At 41.5% G+C, this 27,937-nt stretch overlaps 1 protein-coding gene across 1 annotated transcript; it reads right to left on the bottom strand.

The window, feature by feature from the left end:
• Positions 1-19: 19 nt before the first annotated feature.
• LOC146389515 (uncharacterized) lies at positions 20-27,452 on the bottom strand. Its single transcript, XM_084912183.1, has 11 exons — positions 27,341-27,452; positions 26,103-26,450; positions 21,768-22,100; positions 21,576-21,674; positions 17,937-18,263; positions 17,469-17,786; positions 16,774-17,097; positions 15,334-15,666; positions 7,645-7,971; positions 1,081-1,401; positions 20-1,009 (listed from the first exon to the last, which is right to left on the bottom strand). The coding sequence occupies exons 1-11, from the start codon at positions 27,375-27,377 to the stop codon at positions 927-929; spliced, it is 2,850 nt and encodes a 949-aa protein (XP_084768309.1). The 5' UTR covers positions 27,378-27,452; the 3' UTR covers positions 20-926.
• Positions 27,453-27,937: the final 485 nt, after the last annotated feature.

The raw sequence follows: 27,937 nt of genomic DNA, 5'->3' as shown, positions 1-27,937 counted from the left end.
ATATATATATGACTGACTTTAATTATTAAACATTCGCACATAAATAAGTGACGTCATATTCAGTACTTTTGACAGTTCACTCTTCGGCCGCTCCATCTTATTAGGGAAATTCCACATACATAAATGTAAATTTCAAAACTCAACCCCATCATTTAATTTGTTTTTGATTGAAATTGAATATTACTTAAACTCTCTTAAATTAACTTCCAATAAAAAAGGTTTATCATTGATTGAAATTCATTCAGAAATGTTTAACGAATGAGCTGTCACAACTTTCAAGTACAAAGTTGTTATGAAGTCTGTCACATTCCCCCCTTTTTTTCTTTTTTTATCCTTTATTTATTTATCCTTCTTATTTCATTGTACTGTATATTGTTACTCTTATTTGCCTTGTATGTCTACTGTACAAACTGAACTGGAATGACTGACTGTTCGCTTTATAATTTCAATAAAGTTTTGAAAAAAAAAAGAAAACCTCTTCGGTGGCTCCCTTCTGCCGTATTTTGCGGCAAAATTATCCACACCCACCGCCGCACTATGAATTGTGGGATATATGGGACCACGAAGCGTGCACCGGACCACGCTTGATATTTGGGGAAATCGACGGCGCATTTGGAGTATGCATTTGAAGTACACTTCGAATTGGGACAGCCGTCGTCGCGTGGCGGTGACGTAACCGCACTTGAAATGCGTACTTCAAGCGTGCAGACCCTGAATTGGGACACAGCCAGTGAGGGAACGTCCTCCATGATGGAGGAGCTGCTGGAAAGTGCTGAGAGTTTCCTCCAGAGTGAGACCTCTGTCACAGTTCAGAGGATCTACGGCAGCAGAGACCTTCATGGACACTAAAAGTCTCAAACACACAACAACAACATCACACTGACTCCACTCTGACATCACTGATCAATAATCAAAGAACACACAGATCAAACTGATTGATCAGCCATCAGAGGAGTCTGATCAATGGAGCTGCTACTGTTCCTGATTTGATCCTGGACCCGAACTCTCCCTGCAGAGGAGACACAAGACAGTCAGAGAAACACACACACACACACTACAGAAGGAAACAATCAAACAAACCTTTGACTTTGAGCTGCACTGTTTTGTATCTTATCCGTCCGTTCATCGAGACTTCACAGCTGTATTCTCCACTGTCTCTCTCTGTGGGCTGTTTCAGGGTCAGACTGAGGTCTCCAGTTTTCAGCAGGTCTTCATTCATCTTCGTTCGGTCTCTGTAATCCTGGTGCTGTTTGTCAGCCTGGTTAGAGATGTTCTTATACCAGTGGACCATGTTGTGTGAACTGTCTCTCCACCTCACAATACTATTCCCAGGCAAGTTTTGTGTGGTTTTGAAGGGCAGCTGGACAGACTCCGCCCCAGCCTCCACGTCCACCCGATGAACTGAGAGGACAACAAACACAACATGCTTACTACAGCAGTCCCGTGTTCTCACAACTAAAATGAGAGTTTTTGTCAGTGGAGTCTGGTGGCTCTAACCACACAAACATTACAGCTGCGCTCAAATATCACAAAGAGCTGTGACAGCAGAGAAACACATGAAAATCCTCCAAATATCATCTAGAAATAGAAATATGTCCACTGTGGGACGTGTGAGGCTGACATTAATATGTCTTAAAGTGGGAGATGAAGAAATGATTCCAGGGCCCAAATCATGGAGACAAACATCAATCCACACTTCACTTTGTTTCCTGTCTCTAAAGTGGGAATATGAAGACACATGTAGGTGGTTACATACAGTTAAAATTATTCAAATGCATTAAGTATACACATTTTTCTTATAAATAGTCTATAACTTCATTATTGTCTGTAGTCCACATAATTAAACACTTTAGTTACATAAAACATGTGAGTTTTGATGTTATGTACTGTACAGCCTGTATAATAAATAAATATGTAGCCCAATAAGTATAAAATCCAGAAAGCTACACAACATGGGGCGGTTCATTTACAAACACAAGTCTAACTTAAGTTTCACTGTTTTTTGTTAGAAAACAGTCACATTGTTACAGCTTAAATTACACAAAATGTCAGAAATCTGCACTGTCATGAACAAAAATTTTAACCTAATTTTTCATGATTTGTTGGATTAACCCACTGAGGTCTGAAACACAACTGCTCATTTTTGACTCCTTTTGAGTTCATTTGTATTTCACCCTCAAATTGTTTTCTTTTATTTTTTTCCCCTTGGCTTGTTTGGTATCTTTCTTTTCAGCTCAACTGAATTTAGTTCTTTTTTCACTGACATACTGCATCATACTGATCTGAAATCACACAAAGAACTTAAAATCCTAGCAGTATTTTTTTAACTGTGAAAAAACCCCCACAGATGTGTTGAGTAAATTTTTGTAACTTGAAATGCAAATATAAATTGTACATTTTGTAAACATATACAACTATTTATGTAAAAATGCAGCCAATACACCTGCCGTTTTTTTTAAATTTTGTACAACCATTTAAAAAATATTACTAAAACTAAAATGAGAGAACAATCAGATGTCACAATAAGATGCCCCACAAATGATGTGTGCCAGTAAAAAAAAAAGAAAGTTTGTCCACCAAAAGACAGAGATGAACAGCACAGGGATAAACCTGCAGGCCTGACAACAGGAGGTGTTTCACTCTGCTGGTTTTCTACAGGTGCATCAACACAAAAACCCACAGACTCAAAAACAGTTTCTTCCCCAAAGCCATAACCACCCTGAACTCACACATGCACCGATAACACAGCCCCCCCCACACACACACACACTTTTTTTCTTCCCACTTCCTCTATGGACCACCACTGTGCAATACCAATTCTATGTGCAATAACTCAACTGTATATACACAACACTATTTATTACATATGTCTGTGAAGGTTCTCAGTCATCCAGGTCATCGTAGTCAAAGGAGCTTTCAAAGAAAAGGCGTAGCTGAGTTTCTCTGATACACCGGCTACATAGGGGATGACAATGTTGTTGCGTCTGTCTTTCTTATCCTCCCTCGCTGGTGTCTGATCTTCTTTTCAACAACATTGTCATCCCCTATGTAGCCGGTGTATCAGAGAAACTCGGGAGAGTTTTCTCCAAGCACGACATCCCAGTGTACTTCAGACCCAGCAACACACTCAGACAAAAACTGGTTCACCCGAAAGACAAAACTCCAAAACACAGACTTAACAACGTGGTGTATGCTGTACAGTGCAGCGAGGAATGCCCAGACCTCTACACTGGAGAGACCAAACAGCCACTTCACAAGCGCATGGCACAACACAGAAGACCCACCTCCACAGGACAAGACTCAGCAGTCCATCTGCATCTAAAGGTCAAAGGTCACTCTTTCGAGGATGCCAATGTTCACATCTTGGACAGAGAGGACAGATGGTTTGAAAGAGGAGTGAAAGAAGCCATCTATGTCCACTGTGAGCGACCATCTTTGAACAGAGGCGGGGGTTTACGACACCAACTGTCTGCCATCTATAATCCAGTTTTGAGATCCCTCCCCAGACGCCTGAACGCCCACTCACATCCTGGGCCATCTGACCTCAGGAATTCGCATGATAAGGTGGGGCCAGGTTTCACAATGAACACACCTGAAACTCTGGCTGATTGGGAGCCACACCCAGTTTCACACCTTGGCTCAGGCGATTAGAGGATCATCAGGGGGTCCTTTGTCCCTCTTTGGGGGGAAACTCCCACTAGGTTTATATCTGGGACTCTCCACCATTTGACCTTAGAACTGAAGAAGCTTCTCGGATGAGAGGTGAAACGTCTTCAAGCAACTTAAAGAAGTCCAGATGCTTTTCTTTGCAAGCTCCTTTGACTATTTATTACATATTACTTTTTTTTTTCTTTTTTTTTAAAAACCGGCTTGTATATTTGTACACACATATATATATATATATATATATATATATATATATATTAGGGGTGCAACGATACACAAAATTCACGGTTCGATTCGATACTTTGGTGTCACGGTTCGATATTTTTTCGATACAAAAAAAAAATGTTCATGCCTTTTTAATTTGTCATTTATTAAAATTATAAATATATATTTTAACTCAAAAGTACAGTTTTTAAATTTAATGTTGCTGAAACAAAAAAGTAATAAAAAAAATAAATATATCTCAGGGCTCACAAAATTTCAAAATCCCTGGTAGCCCTTCGGGCAGGAACTCTTCAGTTTTTGGTAGCCCAAAATAAATTTAAGTAGCCCAAATAAAAAAGAGAGCAATTTTTTGATTGATGTTTTGTTTCCTGTTTTGTTTCCGTTACAATATTATACATTAAAGTATAATATTGTAACGGAAACAAAACATTAATCAAAAAATTTTTGAAACACAAATTACAACGTTGTATAAAAATTACAATCATCAACTCAAATACTTGGTTCTAATTGAACAGAAATTTCTATGAACTTGTAAGAACTGTGTGTCAGATCCTGAATTTGAAATTTCCACTGAAGTCACGAGTAAGAGGCAAGTGGAACCAAGATCGAGGCCATTTGCTTTTTGAAGTTTGCAAAGACTGCTAAATTGTGCCAGTGGTAGTTCACTCTTTGCAACATAGTACGCTGTTCTAAACTGATTTTCAGGTTTATTTTTAGCATGTTATTTGCAATTGGTGTTTGTTCTGGGAAAGATATTGCAGACTGAGCAATAATGCATTTCTTGCATTTCTCATGGGTTCTAATGGGGGCCTTTCTTAAAATGACTGGTCCCAGTAACAAAGGCGCTTGTCGACTCAGAAATCGAGGGAAAACCAACAACACACCCGGCAGAACATTATGTTATTTACACGGGTGCACATAAGTGGTCCGCATGTGCGCATTCGCTGTCAAAATAAAAGACGCGCACCAGATAAGAAGTTGCAGCGCGCGTTTGCGTCCATATAAAAGGCACTGTTTTTGTCCGCTAGAGTGGGATTTTCACGGCACATTCTGCACCACACCTCTGTGCGTTCATCATTTGTTTGAAGCCAGCTCACCTCCTGCAACTACTTTTCCGAGAATACGTGCTTCTTTTGTGGTTCGGACTCCTTCTGACATTTCTTTGGAGGTGGAGGAACATCACAGTAATAGCTTAAAGGAGCTTCTTCGACATCTTTAAGAGTTCTAAACAAATGTCTGTCCTCCTCCTGAAACTCTTATGTACGCAAACACACGTTGCAACTTCTTATCTTGTGCGCGTTTTTTATTTTGACAGCGAATGCGCACCTGCGGACCACTTATGTGCAGCCCTGGTTATTTAGCTCGTCATATTGCAGCCACAGAAATTATTTTGTCCATGAAACCATAAAGCTGCACTTTCTTTTTGCCTTATAGTCTGATTTGTCATAACTTTTCCGTTTTGTGGTAAGCTTTTCTTTGGCTGTCACTTCTTCACCCTGACCTGTCTTATTTGGCTCAGCAGAACTGAAATATATATCCTGCTGCTTTTACACAGGCACTCACATAACGCTCAGCGATTCTCTGCGCGATCAACCTCTCACATGTTTAAGCTGCGGGAGATTTAGCTAACGATTGATAAGACAATGTCAGAGGAATTGGTGCGCAAATTATCGTCACTCACCAATCAGTGCTGTCGCTCTCTATACACAGTTCGCGCGATTGCAAAGTGAAAGCAAAAAACAAGCGCAAATTCAAACGCGATTTCAATATGTCACATATTGACAGTGGCTCACCGATGCCAATGACATAATTACCCAGCTACATTTCCGAAAGAATGCAAAAGCATTGACATATATTCTTCCTTCCTACGATAGCCCGACGGGCAGGGCAGATATAGATTTTGGTCGCCGGACTGGAAAAATCGCTAGCCCCGGGACGTCGGGCTAGCGATTTTGCGAGCCCTGTATCTGATTGAGGAATCACTCATCTTTGGAAAAGAGAGTTTATTACAGAGAAATGGCTCTTTCCAAAATAAAAGCTATACTATACGCTTCTTCTGGGCTATATTCTCAGCAGCATATTAAACATATCAGATCCCCATAAGGAGAATCATGTGCTAACGGCTGTCTAAATGACTCGGGTAAAGTTTGTAGCATGCGTGCTTGTTGTTTTTGTCTGCTTCCACTTGTCTTTGCACTAGGATGATGTCGGGGTAAATGTGCAGTCATATTCATTGTGTTCCCACTAGTGCTGTCAGCGTTAATCTCGTTGAAATGACGTTAACGCCACAACACGGCAAATCTCCGTTAACGAGCTACCGCGGATCGCCCCGTGCGTGGGGCTGGACGGCCAACACGTTAACGAGCTAACTGCGCTAACACACTAGTTCCCACCCATGTAATTGAGCATTGCGTGGCACATCCAACATACTGTTTTACTTTAGTCCATGACGCGCTTACCTTCAGGGTCATACGTCACATGAAAACCAAAATAGTTCCAAACCCCAGATCTGAATGAGGGTGGGGGAGGTTCAATTTGCCATGTTGCAAGGAGAGCTTAACTTCTGTCTGCTAGCTTGCCCTGCGCTCAGTGAATCTGCGTTCGACTACTCCGCCTAGGCTGCACTGTCGAGCGCAGATCCACTGAGCGCTCAACACAGACAGCATCGTCAGAAGGAAAGTTGATAAAATAAATTAAAAATTTTGTATTGTTCGATACATATGCGTACCGAACCGAAAGCACTGTATCGAACGGTTCAATATCGATACGAGTATCGTTGCACCCCTTATATATATATATATATATATATATATATATATATATATATATATATATATATATAGCGCTGCAGAACTGTACCCCCCCCCAGCATGTTTACACTGAGTAGGAGATGCTCTGTATCTCATTGTACAACTGTATAGTGACAATATAGGCATTCTATTCTATTCTATTCTGATGTGTTCAGCATCAGTTACCATGGTGAGGAATTTCACAATAAAGGAGGCGTACGCTCTGTCTTTTCCCGGCCCTACGCTCTGGGACAATGATAAACACTGATTATGATGAGGCACATGATCAATAGTGGGTCAATGACACTCTTGGGGCCCACTTCCATTAGTGCTTAAAATCTGGGATTCTGAACATGGACTATGGAACACACAAATGTGCACTTCTTAATGGCTCATATGTGCTGTAAAAGAGCTCTTTGTGATCTTGAAGCCTTTTCAATAGTTTTTATTTGGCTGTTTGTAAAGTTTTCTGTGTACAGCTCCTCTGTAGCTTCAAGCTGTTTCTCTTTACAAGGAGAGCTACAAACCATTTCATCCAGCCACAAAGACCCCATGGGTTCCTCTGGATCATCAAAGTCATCATTTTCATTTCACAATAAAAGCCTCATATTATCGCTGCTCCATCCTGACAGTTGACAACATCCAAATGACTGGATCAAAGTGTTTGAATGATCTCAGCAGCTTTAAAACTATTGATATTTATACATTTACATTGATTTGGACTAAACTAACAAAACTATTGATTTGATCAACACTGAAATCATACCAGATGCCTTAATTCTGAAGTTAGAATCTTTTTTTTATTGTCTTCCTATTCTGTTCATTTAAATGCACAGTTTCGCCACCTGACATTTCAGACTTTTAGATCAAAACAAATTAACTGAAAGTAGATTCAAACTAACAGCTTTTGGAGAATAAACTCCTACATGACCCCTAACCTTTGACCTGTATCTACAGCACTGACCTCCGACTTTCAGCTCCACTTGTTTCTTCAGCAGGATGTTTCCCTCCCTGCTGTAGACAGTGCAGGTGTAGGTCCTGGTGTCTTTCTCTGTGGGGTATTTCAGGGTCAGAGTGAAGTCTCCAGTTTTCATCAGTTCTTCATTCATCTTTGTTCGGTTCTTGTATTCATCGTCCTGTTCTTCAGGCTTGTCAGAACCGTTCTCATACACGTGGACCTTCCTGTTTTTCATGTCCATCCACTCCACTCTAGCATCTTCAGGCAGGTGAAGTGTGGTGTTGAAGGGCAGCTGGACAGACTCCACCCCTGAATCCACCTCCACCTGGGGCACTGAGAGGACAACAAAGCACAACATGAGCTTGGATGGAGACATTTGTGTTGCCTCTAACAGGCTGAATGCTGCTGCTTCACTGGGAGCTCACTGTTAGATAGAAAGTGGTCAGTGTGAAGAGGAGACGCAGCAGAAAGATGAAGACTGACAGGAAGAAAGCAGTGAACAGACTGTTGGAGCTGCTGTTAGTGGGACAGGACTTTATTCAGTCTCTGAGGACCAGATTTGACTTGATGAAGCAGAGAAACACAGTCTGAGTGTTTCTGTCACACTCACTTCATCACACAGCTCAGTTTGACAACATTTGGAAGAATTTGATAGAAGCGTTCCTTTAGTAAAAGCACCAAGAAAACACCATGAAAACACCTCACTACACACAAAACTGCAGTACTGGCAAATTGTACATAAAGTATGAAAAGTCAAAGTACTTATTGTGCAGAAAAATGTTCCCATCAGTGTCTATGGATCAATATTACTGCTGCACATGTTTAAGGCTGAGCTCATTTCAAATCCTTTCTATTGTGTTGAATCTGCAGTAATGCATCATATTCTATAAAATCATATGTTTGTAGTGGCTGTCCTGTGAGGACCACGTCTCTCTAAATAAACAGCTGTTAATGAGCTCACAAACACAGGCCTACAGCTGGATTTGAAAAAGTCCATTCAATAGAAAATCAACAATCACAGCTGGATTCAAAGGCTTGAGCTCTGTGTGACATGGTTACCTGTCAGTATCTACAGGGGGATTCAAATTATCATGATCATAGGCCATTTGGCCCAGCGTTTTGAGTGTTAAAATATTTTTATGTTTATGGATTATGTAACCCAGTGAGTTTACACGACTCAGTAATGCAATACAACAACATTGTTATTGTTAATTGGGATTTATCATTAAATAAATAAATAATAAATACATTTTTATTTATATAGCACCTTTCAAGACAGAGTCACAAAGTGCTGCACATAAGATTACAAGTCATAAAAAGATTTAAAAAGAGAAAATAAAACAGGCAAAAAATTAACCAAAAGCAGTTTTAAAAAGGTGAGTTTTGAGTTGGTTTTTAAAAACAGCTACTGAGTCCACAGTTCTTAATGCTTGGGGGAGAGCGTTCCACAGTCTCGGGGCCACAGTGGCAAAAGCTCTATCCCCCTTAGTCCTCCTCTTAGTATTTTTTATAGCAAGTAAGCCCTGATCAGATGACCTCAAAGACCTGCTAGGGTCATAGGGCTGTAGCAGATCAAAGATGTAGGCTGGTGCCAGTCCGTGCACAGCTCTGTAGGTCAAGACCAGGATCTTAAAATCGACTCTAAATTTAACAGGAAGCCAGTGTAACTGAGACAATAACGGTGTCACATGTGAGTACTTGGAGGATTTTGTCAAAAGCCTAGATGCAGCGTTTTGCACAACCTGCAGACGATCCAGAGAACCTTTGCTTAGACACATAAACAGCGAATTACAATAATCCAAGCGTGACGAAATAAATGCATGTATAGCAATCTCCAGTTCAGAGCGAGATAAAACCGGGCTTAGCCTAGCCACATTTCTCAAATGATAAAAACAAGACCGAACCAGAGATTTCACATGCCCATCCAATGTGAGACTCGAGTCAAAGGTGACACCTAAATTCCTGATAGAGGATTTAACATAAAGTGAGAGAGGACCAAGGGCTTTCACTATCTGTGATAGAAACCTATCAGGGGCGCATACGAGGACTTCGATTTTCCCCTCGTTGAGTTGGAGGAAATTTGCAGCCATCCAACGTTTGATCAAATCTAAGCAATCATTCAGACGCTGAAGCTTAGATAAATCCTCGGGCATAAAAGAAACGTACAACTGAATATCATCAGCATAACTGTGATAAGAAATGTCCTCAAAAGAGCCCATTATATGCTGGAGGGGGAGAAGATAAATTAAAAACAATAAAGGCCCCAAAACTGACCCTTGAGGGACACCATAAGTAAGGGAGGTAGAGGATGACCTAAAATCGGAGACTGCCACAGAAAAGGATCGGTGATGGAGACAAGAGGAGAACCACTCTAATGCAGTTCCAGATACACCAACCCATTTTTTCAGCCTTTCAATGAGGATGTGATGGTCAACTGTGTCGAAAGCTGATGTGAGGTCCAACATGAGTAGAACAGAGCATTTTCCTGCATCATTATTCATCAAGATATCACATGAGACCCTAAGAAGAGCTGTCTCCGTGGAGTGAAATTGACGAAAACCGGACTGAAACTTATCATAAATGCCATGTTTGTCCAGAGCTGCCATAAGCTGCTTAGCCACAACCTTTTCTAGAAGCTTAGCGATTAACGGTAACTTAGAGATAGGTCTGTAGCTGCTCCAAAGAGAGGGGTCAAGCTGAGGTTGTTTTAAAAGTGGGAGAATAGCAGCGTTTTTAAAACAAACCGGAACTGTACCAGATGCCAGTGAAGAGTTGATTAAAGTGAGCACACATGGGCCAATAGACTGGAAGACATTTTTGAATAATGATGCAGGTACAATGTCAAGTGAACAGGAGGATGCTTTCACAGAATTCACTAATTTCACTAGCTCAGGTAGTGAAACCGGAGAGAAAGTATCCAAGATAATGGGCCGGGATGGGGTAGAGATTGAGATAACAGGTGAGTGTGTAAAACTCATTCTCACGTTATGAATTTTTGTAAGCAGAAAAGAGAGAAAATTTTCACAGTCCTCGTTAGAAAAAATAGGGGCCGCAGGCAGAGCAGGAGTAACAATGTGACTAATGGTGTTGAATAGCACCTTAAGATTGCCTCTGCTCTTTGTAACCAAGTGTGAGAAATGGGCAGCCCTCGCATCTCTGATCGCATTGTTAAAAGAAGCTAAAAGGTCCTTAAGATAGAGGAGGTGAACATTTAGATGAGTTTTCCTCCACCTGCGCTCCGCTTTACGACAATTACGTTTTAGACAACGAATACTGTCATTTAGCCAAGGAGGAGATTTAGAGGCAGAAACACTCCTCGTCTTAACCGGACAAATTTCATCTAAAATAAAAAGGCAATAATTATTAAAAAGACTGGTTGAGAAATCAACACAATTTTGAGGAGATAGCTGTAAGTTAAAAGCATCCACAAATTTCTCCGCTGTGGAGGAGTTTAAGATGCGAGAGCTAACCATCCGTCTGACGGGGGACAAAGGCTCATTAAAAGACAAGTTAAAAACAATAACATAGTGATCAGAAATAAAAATGTCCTCAGAGCAAATAAAATCAATATTAAACCCAAAGAAAAAACAAGGTCCAGTGTGTGAGCTTTGCTGTGTGTAGGACCGGACACATGCTGAGTCAAATGAAAAGAATCCATAATGCTCATAAAGTCTCTGGCGAATAGGTCGGAGTCATCATCAACGTGAATGTTAAAGTCCCCAACTATAAGCACTCTAGACAGCCTCATAGTAGCGGATAAGAAGTCACTGAGCTCCGATAAAAATAACCTGTTATATCCAGGTGGACGATACACCACAGCACAGTACAAAGGATCCTTGTTACCAATTTTAAGCAGCTGCAGCTCAAACGAGCGAAAAAGTCCAGTTTTCACGGAGCGGCAGGAGAAACGGTCCTGGAAAGCCACGGCAAGCCCACCACCCCGACCAGACAACCGAGGCTGGGTAATAAAAGTACAGCCATCCGGGCAGAGTTCAATAAGTGACGAGTAGTCTACATCCCGCTGCCCGGTCTCAGTCAGGAATAAAAAATCGAGTTTTTTAGATAATATAAAATCATTCAACAAGAATGATTTATTAGAGAGAGATCGAGCGTTAAAAAGCGCCATATTCAGTGAGCTAGAAGCCTCATTATTTGCAGAGGCTCGAGTTAAGGGACGTAAATACACAGGGTTCGAGCCGTCACGCTCGTAGAATCCACTCACCGAGGGAAGAAAAAGCCAGCCCGCAGAAGAGTCTGGATAAACCCTCCTGAGGTGGCACGGTCTCAAAGAGCCAGGCCCAGCGTATCCAAACAAGGCCGTGGAAAACAAGTCCCCCTCCATGGAGCTTTTCTGGACACAGGAGACAACGCACGCTCGACGTCGCTTACCAGCCAAACCACGCCGCCAGTACATCCTGAGCTTTACCTGAATACCTCCTCTTCTCCTTCTCCCTCTCCTTCTCCGTGGTCTAGAGGGACCACTGAAATCGCCTGACGAGGATCCAGCTAATGGAGGAGGGTGGAAAATGCCAGAGGACGACGAGACATCGTGTGGCATCATAGAGGATCGGATGGATAGCAAAGCCAGGCGATCATACACCAGGGCCGCAAATACATCATTAAAACTGAGTGAGAACAGTAGAGCAGAAAAAAACAACACAACAGTAGTAGAGCGCGACAAACTACAACCGGCAGCGGCAGAGCCAAACACAGGCGCCATCATACCGGAAGTGATTTACTCTGTTAATCACTGAGTTGAGCTAAAGTAAATCAATAGTAAAAGATAAATAATATAAATATAAGAATAAAACCCCAAAGAGTATATTTGTAAAGAGTAACACCCCTACTGGTTAGGAAGGAACAAGCCCCGCCTTCCCCTGCTCTGCACCGTCAGGTGCTCAGACACAGAGAGAGACGGAGGTGCGGGAGACCATCGCTGATTTTCACCGCCAAGCTTGTTGCTGGAAAATAACTATTAACTTGATAAATTGAGCAAATATCCATACTGGAGATCTGCATGGACCTTGGAGAAACTGACCTAATTTGCTGTGAGCATTTTGGACTTTGAAACCATCGCTGTGAGTCAGAAGCTGTTAAGCTAACCTTTAAGCTAAAAAGCTAACAAGAAGTTAACGGGGAATATAATGGCCCAATTTCAATGTTGTAGATCTGCACGGGAGCAGATGAAATGGACAAGATCCTCTCTGAGAGTTGAACATTAGACGTGTGCTGGTGAGTTAAACTGGGACTGGGCGAATCAGGCTAATTGAAAAGCTAACTAGCCTAATGCTCATAGCTGTAGCTGTAGCTGACCACGTTTTCACTGTGGGAGAACACACGGGGTTTCCCACGGAGTTCAGCCATTCTGAGTACTCAGCTTGTGTGCTGATGATGTTCTAGTATTACTTGTTGAATATTAAATGCACTAAAATAAGATGATGGAATAAGTAAATTTTGATCTTAAAGGTCATGAATCTACTTTATTTTTTGTTACATTTGATGCTCGAGCGGCACTGGATAGATGTCCGTGTGTATTCTTACTGTGCTGATACGTTACCACATACTGTAAAACTACAGCCTGTGGGTTTTTGTATATTCTTTTGGTAATTTTATTCTGTACATTGAGTGTAGATAATATATTGCTTTATTGCTATGCAGTGTAAAGCAATGCTCCTGTAATTCAGTTAAAGGGCAATACTGTAAAAAATAATCTACCGTATTTTATGGTTTATTTCTGGTTTCTGATAGAAATGTGCACCTTGATGATAGAATAAGCTGATTGTGATTTAAAGATCGCATTCATGATTAAGATGCACTGTATAGACTATAGTTAGAAATTAGAATTAATGTTTTGTGCTTGTTTTGTTATAGCACTTGCATTATTTACACATATGGCCATGTATATCATTAGAGTGTGAACTGCATTAGTAATAGTCCTGTTGTTTACAGGCTAGGTTTTTTTTTATGGGATCGTGAGACCTGGATCTCTTCCTGACGAGGAAGATGGCGAGCCTTTCCCTTTGAACCGAACCACAGCCATTCCGAGTTGGCCCAGAAGGGCAGGTTGCTCTTCTTTCACGAACAATTGCAACAGTGCGGTAGGATGAAATCGCACCAATCACAAACTTTTGACCTATTGGATTTGACTTGACTGAACACTGAGCCGGCAAGACTGACATGTCTGAGCTCAGATAGGATTCTGATTGTTATTATTATTGCTGTCACTGTATTTTATTTTATGTTTTCATTCCTGTTCATGAAGTGCTGTTAAATTGTTGCTAAATAGTTCAATACAATTCAAAGCAACTTTACCTGTGGCTCCAGTCATTCTTCTTCACGCAACTCACTTTATCCCTCCTACGAATCTAGCTATTGGCCCATTCTCTCCATCTTACTTTAACTTCCCCTACCCTATCCTGTACTTGGCTACACTTATATTTAAGTTCTTTTGGTTATCTTAGTTCTTTCCTGTCATGCCTAGGTTGCTATAGTTTATTATTGCTTAGATTTCCCTTGTATTTTCTCCTCTATGTCCCTCCCTCGCCCTTCACGTGTTTCATGTCTGTGTGTCTTATGTTGTCAAATTCAGGTTATCATGTCTGCGTCTGGTTAGGGCTGCTCAATTAATCGAATTTTAATCTCGATTACGATCTGGGCTTTCAACGATCATTAAAAATGACTGAGCCGATTATTAGCCCCTCCCTCGTGCTTTACTCTCGCGCTGCTCCGTGTGGCAAATCGAGCGCACCTCTCTGCATTTCGAACACGTGTCACAACAATTAAGACCAGCGGTCTCCAACCTTTTTTGCGCCACGGACCGGTTTATGCCCGACAATATTTTCACGGACCGGCCTTTAAGGTGTCGCGGATAAATACAACAAAATAAAACTAGTACCGGTACCGAAAAAAAGAAGATTTATTCATAACACACGTGAAAAGACCCAGGAAAACCGAGTAAACGATAAAAACGATAACAAAATAACGCTGAAAACCGATAAAAACCCTGAAAACTATACATTTCACACCTGAGCCTCAACTCTCGCGGCCCGGTACCAAACGACTCACGGACCGGTACCGGTCCGAGGCCCGGGGGTTGGGGACCGCTGATTAAGAGGACCCGAGGGAAGCTCGGAAAGCTAAGCAGAAGTTATTTGGAGAGGAGAGTGACTGCTGTTGGTTGAAAAGAGAGGTAAAAAAACTTCAGTGGTGTGGAAACATTATGGGTTCGTGGAGTCAGACGTGGATCAAGTAGACATAGTGTGTAAACTTTGCTACGGTGTCGTAGCTGCACCACAGAGCAACACTGCAAAGTTCACTAAACATAGATGTTTACATTTTTCATTTATTTTTTATATTGCAAACATTTGCACTGTTATCAGTATTTGCACACTATTTTATATTATTTTTTGACAATCTTTAAAGTCATTATTCAACACATTGTTATTGTTAAATAAATAGCGTCAAATAATCGAGATCTCAATTTCAGTGAAAATAATCGTGATTATCATTTTTGCCATAATCGAGCAGCCCTACATCTGGTTATGTTTCCTTTTTTTATTTTGAAGAGGTCTTGTGCTCTATGGTCAATGCGTTTAGTTTTACTCTTCCAAGCTATAACAGAACAACCTCAATTTTTGGTCCCCAGAAAGATGTTAATACCTGTCCCCACACACACTCGCGCACACACACACAAACCTTTGACTATCAGCAGCACAGTTTTGTGTCTCCAAATTCTGTTCATGCGGTTATCCCTGTTGCTGACTTCACAGCTGTATTCTCCACTGTCCCAGTCTATGGGTTGTTTCAGGGTCAGAGTGAGGTCTCCAGTTTTCAGCATGTCTTCATTCATCTTCGTTCGTCCTCTGTAATACTCATCCTGTTCTTCAGGCTGCTCAGAGCCATTCTCATACACGTGGACCATCATTTCACCACATTGCCACTCTACTACAACATCTCTAGGCAGGTTTTCTGTAGTTTTAAAGGGCAGTTTGATCAACTCCGCTCCCTCCTGCACCTCCACCTGACAGACTGAGATGACAACAAACACAACATGAGCTGTACAGACAGCAGCAGGTTTTCAGGGTTGTAGAGGAAGCTGAAAGAAAGATCAGAGCAGAAGGTAACATGGGACTGAAATCTTTCAATTAAGTGATCAATGATTAAATCAATTTGATCATTTCAGATTAAGGTAGCCACAGAAACTGGATCAGTACAGTGTTACATCAATTCTATTTAACTTAATTCACAAAATCACATCAATATTTGCCTCAAGGTGCATAATACTGCAAGATAAAGACCCAACAATAATACAAAGAAAGCAGAGAAAACCCCCCCAAAATCAAGATCTATATTATCTATATTTCACATTTATTCAGTCTTGAATCGGCACACAGGAAGCGCTGAAGTCACATGACCCCCCTAATTGGATGATTAAAGTGAAATTTAGCCTCATTTTACTGTTTAAATCTTTGTCTCTAACAGAACTGTGAGCATCGTTTTCTGCCGTCACCATGTGACCTCTCTCAGGTGGTCACTCACATTTAACTCTGTGATTGTCTTCTTTTCAATAATGGTAAAATGGACTGATTCTTATATAGCGCTTTTCTACTTTCCCGAAGGTACTCAAAGCGCTGTATATAACATGCCACATTCACCCAATCGCACCCAGTCTCACAAGCCCTTTTTCTATACATAGTGCTTTCTAACTACAATCACACACATTCATACTCCGATGGAGGGGGGTTAGTATCTTGCCCAAGGACACTTGACATGCAGACTGGAGGAGCCGCGGATCGAACCACCAACCTTCCGATCAGAAGGTGAGCAGCTCTACCTGAGCTACAGCCACCCCTTATCCTCAGTAATACTGACAGCAAGGAGAAGGGACATTAATTTAAGTATTGAGTCTTTACTCGGAGAAGTGACAATTGTTTCTGCATGTATGACCTGATACGACTTATTTGTCTAATGTACAGCATAATACAGATCAACAAGAAAATCTTGTAGATCCAAATGCAGAACAGTTAACTTAATGCAGTAAGTCAAAGGAATACAGACAGTTTGAATGTTTGCAAAGTAGGGAAACACAAATATAACATGTGTATACAGAGAGAGAATACTGTGTGAATCCCTGACCTTTGACTTTGAGATTAACTGCTTTCTTGAACATGATGTTTCCCTCCCTGCTGTAGACGGCGCAGGTGTAGATTTTTGTGTCTCTGTCTGTGGGGTATTTTAGGGTCAGACTGAAGTCTCCAGTTTTCAGCAGGTCTTCATTCATCTCTGTTCGGCCTCTGTAATCCTGATCCTGTTTATCTGGTTTATTAGAGCCATTCTCATACACATGAACCTTCCTGTATGTGTCCTTCCACTCCACTTTAGCACCTTCAGGTAACGTAAGTGTAGTTTTACAGGGCAGCTGGACAGACTCCTCCCCTGAATCCACCACCACCTGGGGGACTGAGGGGACAATAAAACATGTATAAGTGGTACAGACATGAACAGCAGGACTGATGATAACAGGGCCTCCACTTCCCCTTTTTTTGTTTCATCACTCAGATTTGTGATTTCCATGTGTGTTTATGAGGAATATCAGGAAACTTTCACAGTTCTGGTTAAAAGCAATCATGTAGTTATTGTGACTGAGATGTGAGTGCTAACAAAATAGATATATTTGAACTGACTTAGCTTCAGCTGTATGCTAGCTAAATGCTAAACAAACATTGTGAAAAACTCATGAAAGTCTCATGGATGATGTGGACCCTAACAGTTCATCTTCTCTGAACTTTTACTTTAACCTCTGACCTCTGACCTGTAACTACAGCACTGACCTCTGACAGTGAGCAGGACCTGTTTCTTCATCAGGATGTTTTCCTCCCTGCTGTAGACGGTGCAGGTGTAGGTGTTTGTGACTGTGGGGTATTTCAGGGTCAGACTGAAGTCTCCAGTTTTCAGCGGGTCTTCATTCATCTCTGTTCGGCCTCTGTAAAACGGATCCTGTTTATCTGGTTTATTAGAGCCATCCTGATACACATGGACCTTCCTGTAAGCATCTCTCCACTCCACTTTAGCACGTTTAGGTAAATTAAGTGTGGTTTTACAGGGCAACTGGACAGACTCCACCCCTGAATCCACCACCTCCGGGGGGACTGAGAAGAAAATGAAGCATGTATAAGTGGAACAGCAGGACTGATGGTAACAGGGCCTCCACTTCCCCATTTCTTGTTTCATCACTCAGATTTGTGATATGTACATGTAGGTTTATGAGGGGTATCGGGTAATTTTAATAGAGCACTGACCTCTCACAGTAAGCACCACTTGTTTCTCAAGTAGAATCTCTTCCTCCTTGCTGTAGACGGTGCAGGTATAGCTGTCTGTGTCCCTGTCTGTGGGGTATTTCAGGGTCAGACTGAGGTCTCCAGGTTCCAGTAAGTTTCTCTTCATCTTTGTTCGGTTCTTGTATTTATCGTCCTGTTCTTCAGGCTGGTCAGAGCCGTTTTCATACACGTGGACCTTCACGGCATCGTTGTCCTTCCACTCCACTTTAGAATCTTCAGGCAGGCGAATTGTGGTTTTGCAGGGCAGCTGGACAAACTCAACCCTTGATCTCACCTCCACCTGGTAAACTGAGAGAATAACAAAGGACAACATGATTAGGGCTGGGTATCGTAACTGATTTTCAGAATTGATTCAATCGACGATTCGATTCGTTTTGAATCAGAAATTTTGCCGCAGGCAGTCAGAAATATTGTAATTCTGATCACGTATCAGTACATTTCCATTTATTTTTATCTATAGAAAGCTGACACTTGCAAGACTCAAAGGTGTAAGCATAACAGCAGATGCGTTTGTGTCAAAGTAACTGAGGACAAAACAGAAAAACATGGCCAGGGAGTTTATTGCACATGACCTTAAAAATATTCTGTAGTAGATCAGAAGTGAAAGAAAGGATCTGTCCCTCCATGCTGTGGACTGTGCAGGTGTAGGTGTGTGTTACTGTGTGGTATTTCATGGTCACACTGAAGTCTCCAAGCTTCAGCAGGTTTTCATTCATCTCTGTTCGGCCCTTAAAGTCCTTGTCCTGTTCTTCAGGCTGGTCAGAGCCGTTCTGATACACGTGGATCTTCCTGTTATATTTGTCCATCCACTCCACTTTAGCATTGTTAGGCAGGCAAACTCAGGCTTTACAGGGCAGCTAAACAGACTCCACCCCTGAATCCACCTCCACTTTGTAATCTGAGAGGACAACAAAGCACAACATGATGACCTGAGCAGCAGCTGTGATGGTCACATGACCTCCCTGTCCCTCCTTGTCTTCTAGTCTCAGTCAGATTGTGTCTCAGTTTGTTCCTGATGTGTTCCTGACTCGTTCTTTGGTAACTAGTCTGCAGCGTCCTGTAAAGTGCTGCAGACATGTTGGATGAAGAGCAGAAGAACAGACAGACTGAGCCTCCACAGTCGGCCATGTCTCACACACATCAGCACAGAAACCATGAAGATCTCATGTGTCTGCTCTGAACATCTGAAGCTCTCCACAACATGACTGAGCACAACTCAAGGAGGAACATTTACTGAAGCTGCTGCAACATTTACTGTCAGCACATGTTTCCATGTCAGCTGCTGTTTACCACCACAGAAGAAGAACAGCTTGTCCACATGCAGCCTCTGTGTCAGATCAATGCAGTGAAGCACACACACTGTTTAGTAGGGGTGGGTTTTTATAATCAATTTATCGATTAAAATCGATTCTGGCTTGGATAACGTGAAATCGATTCATTAAAATCCTGAATCAATTTTTTAATATAAATTTATTTTGCCCGAAATGCCAGAATCTGTCATGGTCCGGGTGAGTACGGGGTTTTTCCACTCCACTGGGCTCCACCTTCAGGCAGAGAGTCCAATCAGCTTCCACACCTGGTTCCAATCAAGTCACCAGCATATAAGACCAGCATTCACAACAGACCTCTGCCAGATCTTCTGCTAACTCACGTTAGTGCTAGGCTGCCAAGCCCTTGTGAGAGCCCTTAACTACTGCTTTTCTCCTCACCGTGTTTTCTTTGTCATAGGACCCACCTGGCAGTCGCACTTCCCAAGCTAAACTACTCACATCTCCGCCTGGACGCTGGTTCTGTCATCTGGTTGCTTCCTTTCCATCATTGGACTACACCTGCCTGCCTCCCTGCCAAGTCCCTCACTCCAAGTATATTCTGGATCCTCTCTGGACACTCCTCACCCGGAACCCCTTGGACACCCCCTTCTCGCATGACATTTTAACCTGCAACGCGTAAGCCTTAACCACCATAGTCTAATCCTTCAGCTGTGATTCACTAGACTGCCACTGACTACTTGTCTCCTCTCATTATAGTGACTGCGTACCTCCATCCAAGCCGCTGCCCCTTTTTCCATTCCCAGGATCCATCCATGAAATCTAGCACCTAGTCATAGCACTCAGAGTTTCATGTTCATAGTTTGGCCTCAGTTCTCAGTTCATAGCTTCCACAGTTCATAGCATTCATAGTTTCCTGCTTTGTAAGTTCACTAGGCACTGTAAATAAAGCACTGTGTTCACGCCCGTTTTGCCTCCCTGTGTCTGCATTTGAGTCCACAGCCTGGCTCTCTCGGCCCTAACAGAATCTCTGGTGAAACCTCAAAATTTCAACAACCACCAAACATTTAAAACAGTACATGAGAGCAGGAACACGGATTCTGCACAAAGACTTAAACACACAGCGTGGACCCGCGGATCAGAATCAGTGAGATGTCGCCTTTCTCACCCGACGGCACGGACACGGTCGGGGCTGAAAGCCGACAGCTCGCTGATTCTGATGTTTCGGCGGGTCCGAGCTTTGTGTTTACGGCCTTTTTGCGCTGATTCTAAAGCTGTTAGTTTGATCTCTCTCCAAACAATGTTGACCGAACCAGCAGCAAAAGAAGATCCAAACTACGCTTCACATAAACATCGGCATGAATTCCCTCTGACTTCTGCTGTTTTGTTTCCACCACAATAAAATCACACTTCATGCACAGCTCTCTCTCTCTCTCGCTCTCTCTCTCTCTCTCTCTGTACTTCAAGAACAGTTTCCCGTGTAAAAATCTGTTTTCTGCATTATTCGCTTGCTTGTTACGCACAAGTCTACCTTTGTTTACAGGCTGTCGGCCGCTGTTTTTTTTTCGTTTTCCATTCTTCCGAAAAGAAAACCTAATTTCTGCTGTTCAGTACTGAACAAATTTAAACTTTCTAAAATTATGCAAAATGCAAAACGCTTAGCCGTGTCTCTAATAAAACCGCTGTAACTTCAGAGGTAACGTTCATATGTTGATTAATGGTTTTCTTTCATTTTTGATGTACTGCAGAATATTTTTATAAAATCCCAGGCCAGGAAAACCACCTTCATGTTTTTCTGTGTTTTATCTTCAGCTACTTTGACACAAAGGCATCGCTGTGACACTTACACCTTTGATAAAGTCTGGAAAGTGTCAGCTTCCTTTTTATAGATACAAAAATATGTAAATGTACTGATCTGAATTATAATATTTCTGACTGTCTAAGGCAAAATTCCCCAGATTCAATTCGAATTGAATCAAATCAAATCGAATTGAATCAAATCGTGGATCGAATCGATTCGGGACCTTGTGAATTGGAATTGAATCGATTCTAGAAATCAGTGACGATACCCAGCCCTACTGTTTAGTACAGTCATGTTGTGGAGCTGTTTCACTGATCAATGACTGAGTCTGAAGGAGGTTTTCTGACTTCTGGAACAAACCTGGAAGTTTCTCTTCAGCTCACTTATCAGCTGCAGACTCACTGCTGTTTATGTGTAAAGAGTAAAGATTAAATATGAAAACTGATTTCAAACCTGATCATCCGTTGAGGAGCCATGAAATCACACCTGCTAACCATCGGCATTATGGGTAGTGTAGTAGGAGACACTCACCTGACATGAAATAGTGCCGGAAATAAAATAAAAGACCTCCAGAAACCACAAGAAGAACCAGGAGAATTGGGAGAGCTATGGCCCAGGATGGAAATGGCTCTGTGTAGAAAACAATAATAGACCATTATATTAAAACATAATAATAGTATGACAACATCTACAGCACCTCTGACCTTTATCTACATCTCTGACCTTTGACCTGCAGCACTACTTTCTGTCTCAGGGTGTCTTTGTCCCTGTAGATGGTGCAGATGTATCCTCCACTGTCTCTCTCTGTGGGTTTTTTCAGGGTCAGACTGAGGTCTCCAGTTCTCAGCAGGTCTTTGTTCACTGTTGTTCGGTCTCTGTAAAGGCCGTCCTGGTCATTAAGTTGGTCGCCTTCGTTTGCATACACATGAACCATCATGAGTTCTGGGTCAGAGCGAGTCCACTCCACTCTGCTGTCCTCAGGCAGGTAAGGTTTTGTTTTGCAGGGCAGAATGACAGACTCTGAGCCTTCATTCACCTTCATCCCCACCTGCTGGTCTGAGAGGACAATAAATCACAATATGAAATAGTCATCTGGGATATGAGCATTAGTGTTGCTAATCTATGTCTCTGTGGTAATACATCATCATCTGGCCTCTTTTTTCCCATTGAAAGCTAAACTGGATCTTTAACGTTAACAATTTAATCATCGTTTGATCATTTCCAGCATTAAAAAATCCTTGATGCCATGGAAACATTGTTTAATGCACACAAAACCTTTATATTAGACACTTATAAAAGTTTTTATAATTTAAATATAATGTATTTTAAATTATGTTTTCTTTTTTTGCTGTTTGTTTGTTTTTTGACTGATCAGAAATCTCATTTTGAATTTTATGACAGCAGGATATCGCAAAAAACGTTGGAATAAGGGAACAAAAGCCTGTAAAAGAAAGTTGTACTGAAAAGAAAAAGTCCACAGAGCAAGGCAGATGTACATACAAAGCACTAAATTGATCTAGCCCATCTAGTGGTCTATATGTAAGTACAGTGGAACCTCGACTTACGAAATAAATTTGTTCCAGAGCGTCTTTCGTAAGTCAAAATTTTCGTTAAGTCGGAGCACCTTTTTCCATCGCCTTTTGAGTGAGGCGATGCTGGCTGAAGACAAAGTTCTTGGTGGAGGAGGACCTGGCTCATATTTGTCAATAATTTCTCTCTTTGTTTCCATCGAGAGCACCTTACGCTTCTTCTTTTCACTCGAATCACTTGCAGAAAGTTTTTTCGGCCCCATTATGAATGAACGGTAGGCTAATTGCATACGAGAAGCACACGAAATAGTGCACTGCAACAACGATACGTCTTTCACATGGAACAGCAAAACGCAAGTACAAAAGCCAAGGGGTTATCACATGATTCGGAAGGCATTGTGGGAGTTCTGGTCTCTGCCAGCGGATTTCGTTATGCGGGCATTTTGCCGTACCATGGGCAGAAATACTGCCGTTAAGAGCCTTCGTAACTTGAATTTTTCGTTAAATAGGGTCTTCGTAAGGCAGGGCTCCACTGGATGAAAATTTTATATCTAATTATAAATCAACTGTAAAGCAGATAAATAAAAAGCGCTTCAAGGTTGCTTACTACAATGCATTAGGAGCCTGGCTGCAGCATTTTGTATCACTTAGAGATATAAATAAAGCTTTTTTTTTCTAAGCTTGTAAACTAGACATTACAGTAATCCACCACAATGACACAAATGCATGAATACTTTTATGCATTTATGTACAGGAGACTATAACAATTTAGAAATGTTCTTTTAAAGGAACGTCAAAGAGATTTTACATATAAGTCAAGAATCAAATACAGAAAGATTACAAACACTGGACAGAAATCCTTTGACTGATTCTTAAAGGCATTTATGGAGAAGCTGTAGTCATAGTCTGAGTCTTGTGTGAATATAAATAAATAAATGGTAAATGGCCTGCATTTGTATAGCGCTTTTCTAGTCCCTAAGGACCCCAAAGCGCTTCACACTACATTTAGTCATTCACACACTGGCGATGGCAAGCTACATTAAAAAAAAAAAGTTTATTAGTAGAGAGCAGTTATCAGGGACACAGAGTGGACTGTGGAGGATAGTCTATCCAGCTGTCGAGGCTTAAAAGACAGACACAGTTGGGTGTCATCAGCATAGAATTGATATCATTTAATGACATCAGCTAAATAAAGGATATCAAATTAAAATAATGGACCCAGAATTGAGCCTTGCACTACCCCACAGATTAGAGCAGCAGTGTCAGAGGAGGGTTTGCTTACCCTGAGACAAAAAGTCTTTCTAGACGAGTAGGAGGAACCTTCCTCCTACTGTGCTGAACCAGAGATACCAGCCAGTATCTTAAGCATTAAATAAAATATTATATTCAACAGAATCAAAGGGACTTCCACCCACCAAGGAAGCTAACATTGCTGATGACAGCAGGACATCCTCAAGCAGACCCAGTGTAACCGTAACCTGCTCTTTGGAAGCATCCCACATTCCAGACAAGTTTTAACAAAAGCTGGTTAACTACAGTGTACCGAAGAACTCAGCACTTTACTTTGCTTGTTAGCTTGTCTTTACTAAATGAATTCTTGAGTTTCACTGGGAGCCAGTATTTACTAGAAAAGGCTTCAGCAAGTGGTGAAAAACCTCAACATTTCTGAAGAGTGTTACACAGTTTTGACAACTAAATACGGTCATCAGAAAATATAAAATATTATGTATTTATGTATCCTCTGGGGGGTGGCTGTGGCTCAGGTGGTAGAGCAGATCAGCTACTGATCGGAAGGTTGGTGGTTTGATCCTTGGCTTCCCCAGTCTGCATGCCAAACATCCTTGGGCAAGATACTAACCCCAAGTTGCTCTCCGATGCATCCATCGGAGTATGAATGTGTGTGAATGTAGTTTAGTTTGCACTTGAGTTTAGAAGTGCTTGTATGAGTGGGTTTGAATGGGTGAATGAGGCATGTTGTATAGAGCGCTTTGAGTACTCCGGGAGAGTAGAAAAGCGTTATATAAGAATCAGTCCACTCTGCTGTTGAGGCTAGGGATGGGTGTCGATTTCTATAATCGTTTAGATTCTGATTCATAAGGTCTCGATTTGATCCTCGATTCAGTTCAATTTTGACTCAGACAGTGAGAAATATTATAATTCTGATCATTTATCAGTACATTTCCATATTTTTATATCTATATATAAAAACAAAGCTGACACTTGTGAGACTTCATCAGAGGTGTGAGCATCACAGCAGATGCCTTTGTGTCAAAGTAAGTGAAAATAAAACACAGAAAAACCTTTTTCTAGCCTAGCTTTTTATATTACCTTAGAATATTTTGCAGTAGAACAAAAATGAAAGAAAACCATGAATCAACATATTAAGTGACTGACAGAGAGAGCCATCCAGGAAGTGTGATTCTATTGTGGTGGAAGTAAAACGGCAAAAGTAAGAGGGAATTAAAGACGATGTTTATCAAATGTGAAGCTTAGTTTTGATCTACTTTTGCTGCTGGTTCAGTAAATTTTGGTCAGAGAGTGACAAAACCTGCAGCTTCAGAATCAGTGAGATCTCGCCTTTTAGTCCTGATGGCGTGTCTGTGTATGTGCCGTCGAGTGAAATGGTCTGTGCTTTGTGTTTAGGTGTTTGTGTGGAATCAATGTACCTGGTGTTTTAGCTGTTTGGTGGTTGTTAAAATTGTTTTGTGAGCTGAGATTCAGGTGTTCCTGGCAAAATACATTTATATTTAAAAATCAATTCAGGATTTAATGAATCAATATCGCTTTATTCAAACTAAAATCGTACCTTAGTTGCGGCTTCCATGGAGCTTAGATCTAAAATGTTGGTCTTCGTTTATAACAGAATTGCCAAAACACTCTTTGTTAGGTCTGCGCTCACAGGCCTCACTGATTCAGAGACTTATCCCCATGAACGAAGCAAGACAATCAGAGATCGATGGGTTTTAACTTGCAAGGGAAGCCGGTCGGATCAGTTGTCTGGGATCTCACCTGATCCCACACAACGCCAAAGAACCAGCGTCCCCTTGCAGCCTTTATTCAGTCAACACACAACCCCATTGTAAAACCCATATGGTGTGTCATAAAAGTTAAAGGGACTGTGTGTGTGTGTGCATGCTCATCCGAGCATCCAAGTCATCTCACCCCTCCTGTATACGGTTTAACCCCTTTAACGGTCTCTCATATACCGGTGCAGGTGAGCCTATAAATGGCAGGAAGTAAACATTCCTTATCAAATAAGGAAACCACAATCTTATATGGAATGTGCCTGCAGTTAAACACTAATAGCTAAACCTCCTCCACCATCGTACATGTACGGTAGTAACAGAAAAATATCTAAACATGCAGTTTAATTTGTCTTAAACTGCATGTCATTGTTGTGTTTAAGACAAATTTAAACACAACAATGACAACTTTTAACCAAATCAATCTAACCTGTTTAACGTCTGATCTGTCTACAGTACTGACTCCTGAGCTGTATAAAGAGCAGGTGTTGGGGTTTCTTGCTGACCTTTGACCTGTAGCTGTATAAATGTCAGCGTCAGCTCTTCTCTTCCAAAACTGATGGAGCAGGTGTAGTTGCCGCTGTCGGTCAGTTGTGGTTTTCTCAGAGTGAGGCTGAAGTCTAAAGTGTGCAGAGCATCACGCCTCATCGATGTGCGCCTGCTGTAATGCTGGTTTTGCCCTCTAAGGTCATCTCTTCCTTCTCGCTGTAGGTGGACAGAGTTGGGATCAAGATCATTGCGAGTCCACATCATTGTGGGGTCCTCGGGTGTAATACCTGAGTACTGACAGGGCAGGAGGACAGATCTTTCCCCCTGATTCACCTCCACCACCACAGCCAGGCCATGCTGGGAAACTGAAGACACATAAACAGACATAGAAATTAACTGCATGCTGTGGGTTTGTCTCAGATACCTCAGGTGACAAATTAATTTAAGAAACCCAAGACATGTGTTTTAATATTGAAACATGACTCTTGACAACACAATAGTAAGCTGGTTTGACACAGATGTTGTAGATACATTTATTGTACATACAAGTGTTTCCTTCACCACTTAATGTGACTGTGAATATTGTGTTGTGTCTCTGTTTGAGCGTTATCTTGTGACAAGTTTAATAACTGCTGTTCCAGTAAAGCAACATTACAAAAATTATTCTGATGCAGGTCCTTAATGTGACAGCAGTGGAACAGCTGTCAGTTCAGACTTTATCTTCATCTTTTATACTGTGATGTTTTCCTGTTCCTGTTACACACAACACACAACACTGTACCTTCTTGTACATCACACTCAATATGAATAAACTGCAGGCTGCTCAGCCACTCCTTCCGCCTGAGGATAACCACCGTAGTAGAATCAGTTTAAACAAGTCTACACCATGTATACACACACACACACACACACACACACACACACACACAGTGAGTAGTTGGCACTCCTGCAGAGGTATGTCAGAAATGTTCATCCTTGGCTCTCAGTGCCTACAGACTTGTACGGTGACTGCGATGAACGCCTGTTTGTAAGACGAGGACTGAACCACCGTACAAACAAAGGGATTTAGTGTAAAACTATTTTAGGATGTTGTTCAGCGTCTCAATGATGGAAAAGCACAACCTTTGACTACAGTCTTTCATATTTTTACAAACAAAGCTTCTTTCCTCACTATTTGAGTTACTTGTTTGTAATACAGCTCCATAGGTTTTACACACAATCAGCATTTAAACAGTATTTAAAGTGTGTATCTTACTGTTGATGAGGAGCAGCAACACCAGCAGCATCTTCATCCCCCTGTAAAAATAAAAATCCAACTGGCAGAATTAACCGACACGGATGGATCAGAAACAGTGAGACATTTATCTCCAAATGTTGACACATAAATAAAAGTTTGCTTTTGGTTCCTTCAAGACTCTGTTCCAGAAAACAGGTTCAACAGCATCTGACTCCAAGTTTTACCTTCAAATCTGTTATAAAAGAACAGGCCTTAGTGCACAGCAATGAGGAAATAAAAAGCAGTCTCTCTGAAAACAATAACACTCAAATATGAATGTGTGTAGCACTGCATCATTATATGGATATATATATATATATATATATATATATGGAGAGAGAGAGAGAGAGAGAGAGATCATACACATATCAAGGAAATATGTGAAGTTTAACGGTATGTGAAATCTATCTGGACATGGAAACCAGTGTTAATGTCATGGTGTAGGTAGGAATCAGACCCAAATGCAGGACTCTTCCAAGAGAAAACTGTCACGGCGGGGCTGGGCCGATTTGTTTTGTAACTGGACCCAGAAGCAGGACACAGAGGATGCCAGAACTTTAAAGAACTAAAACCGAG

This window comes from Perissodus microlepis, chromosome 3, assembly GCF_051167445.1.
Source record: "Perissodus microlepis isolate ML-2025 ecotype Zambia chromosome 3, ASM5116744v1, whole genome shotgun sequence".
Taxonomy (NCBI): Eukaryota; Metazoa; Chordata; class Actinopteri; order Cichliformes; family Cichlidae; genus Perissodus; species Perissodus microlepis.
This window is presented reverse-complemented; position numbering and strand designations above follow the sequence as displayed.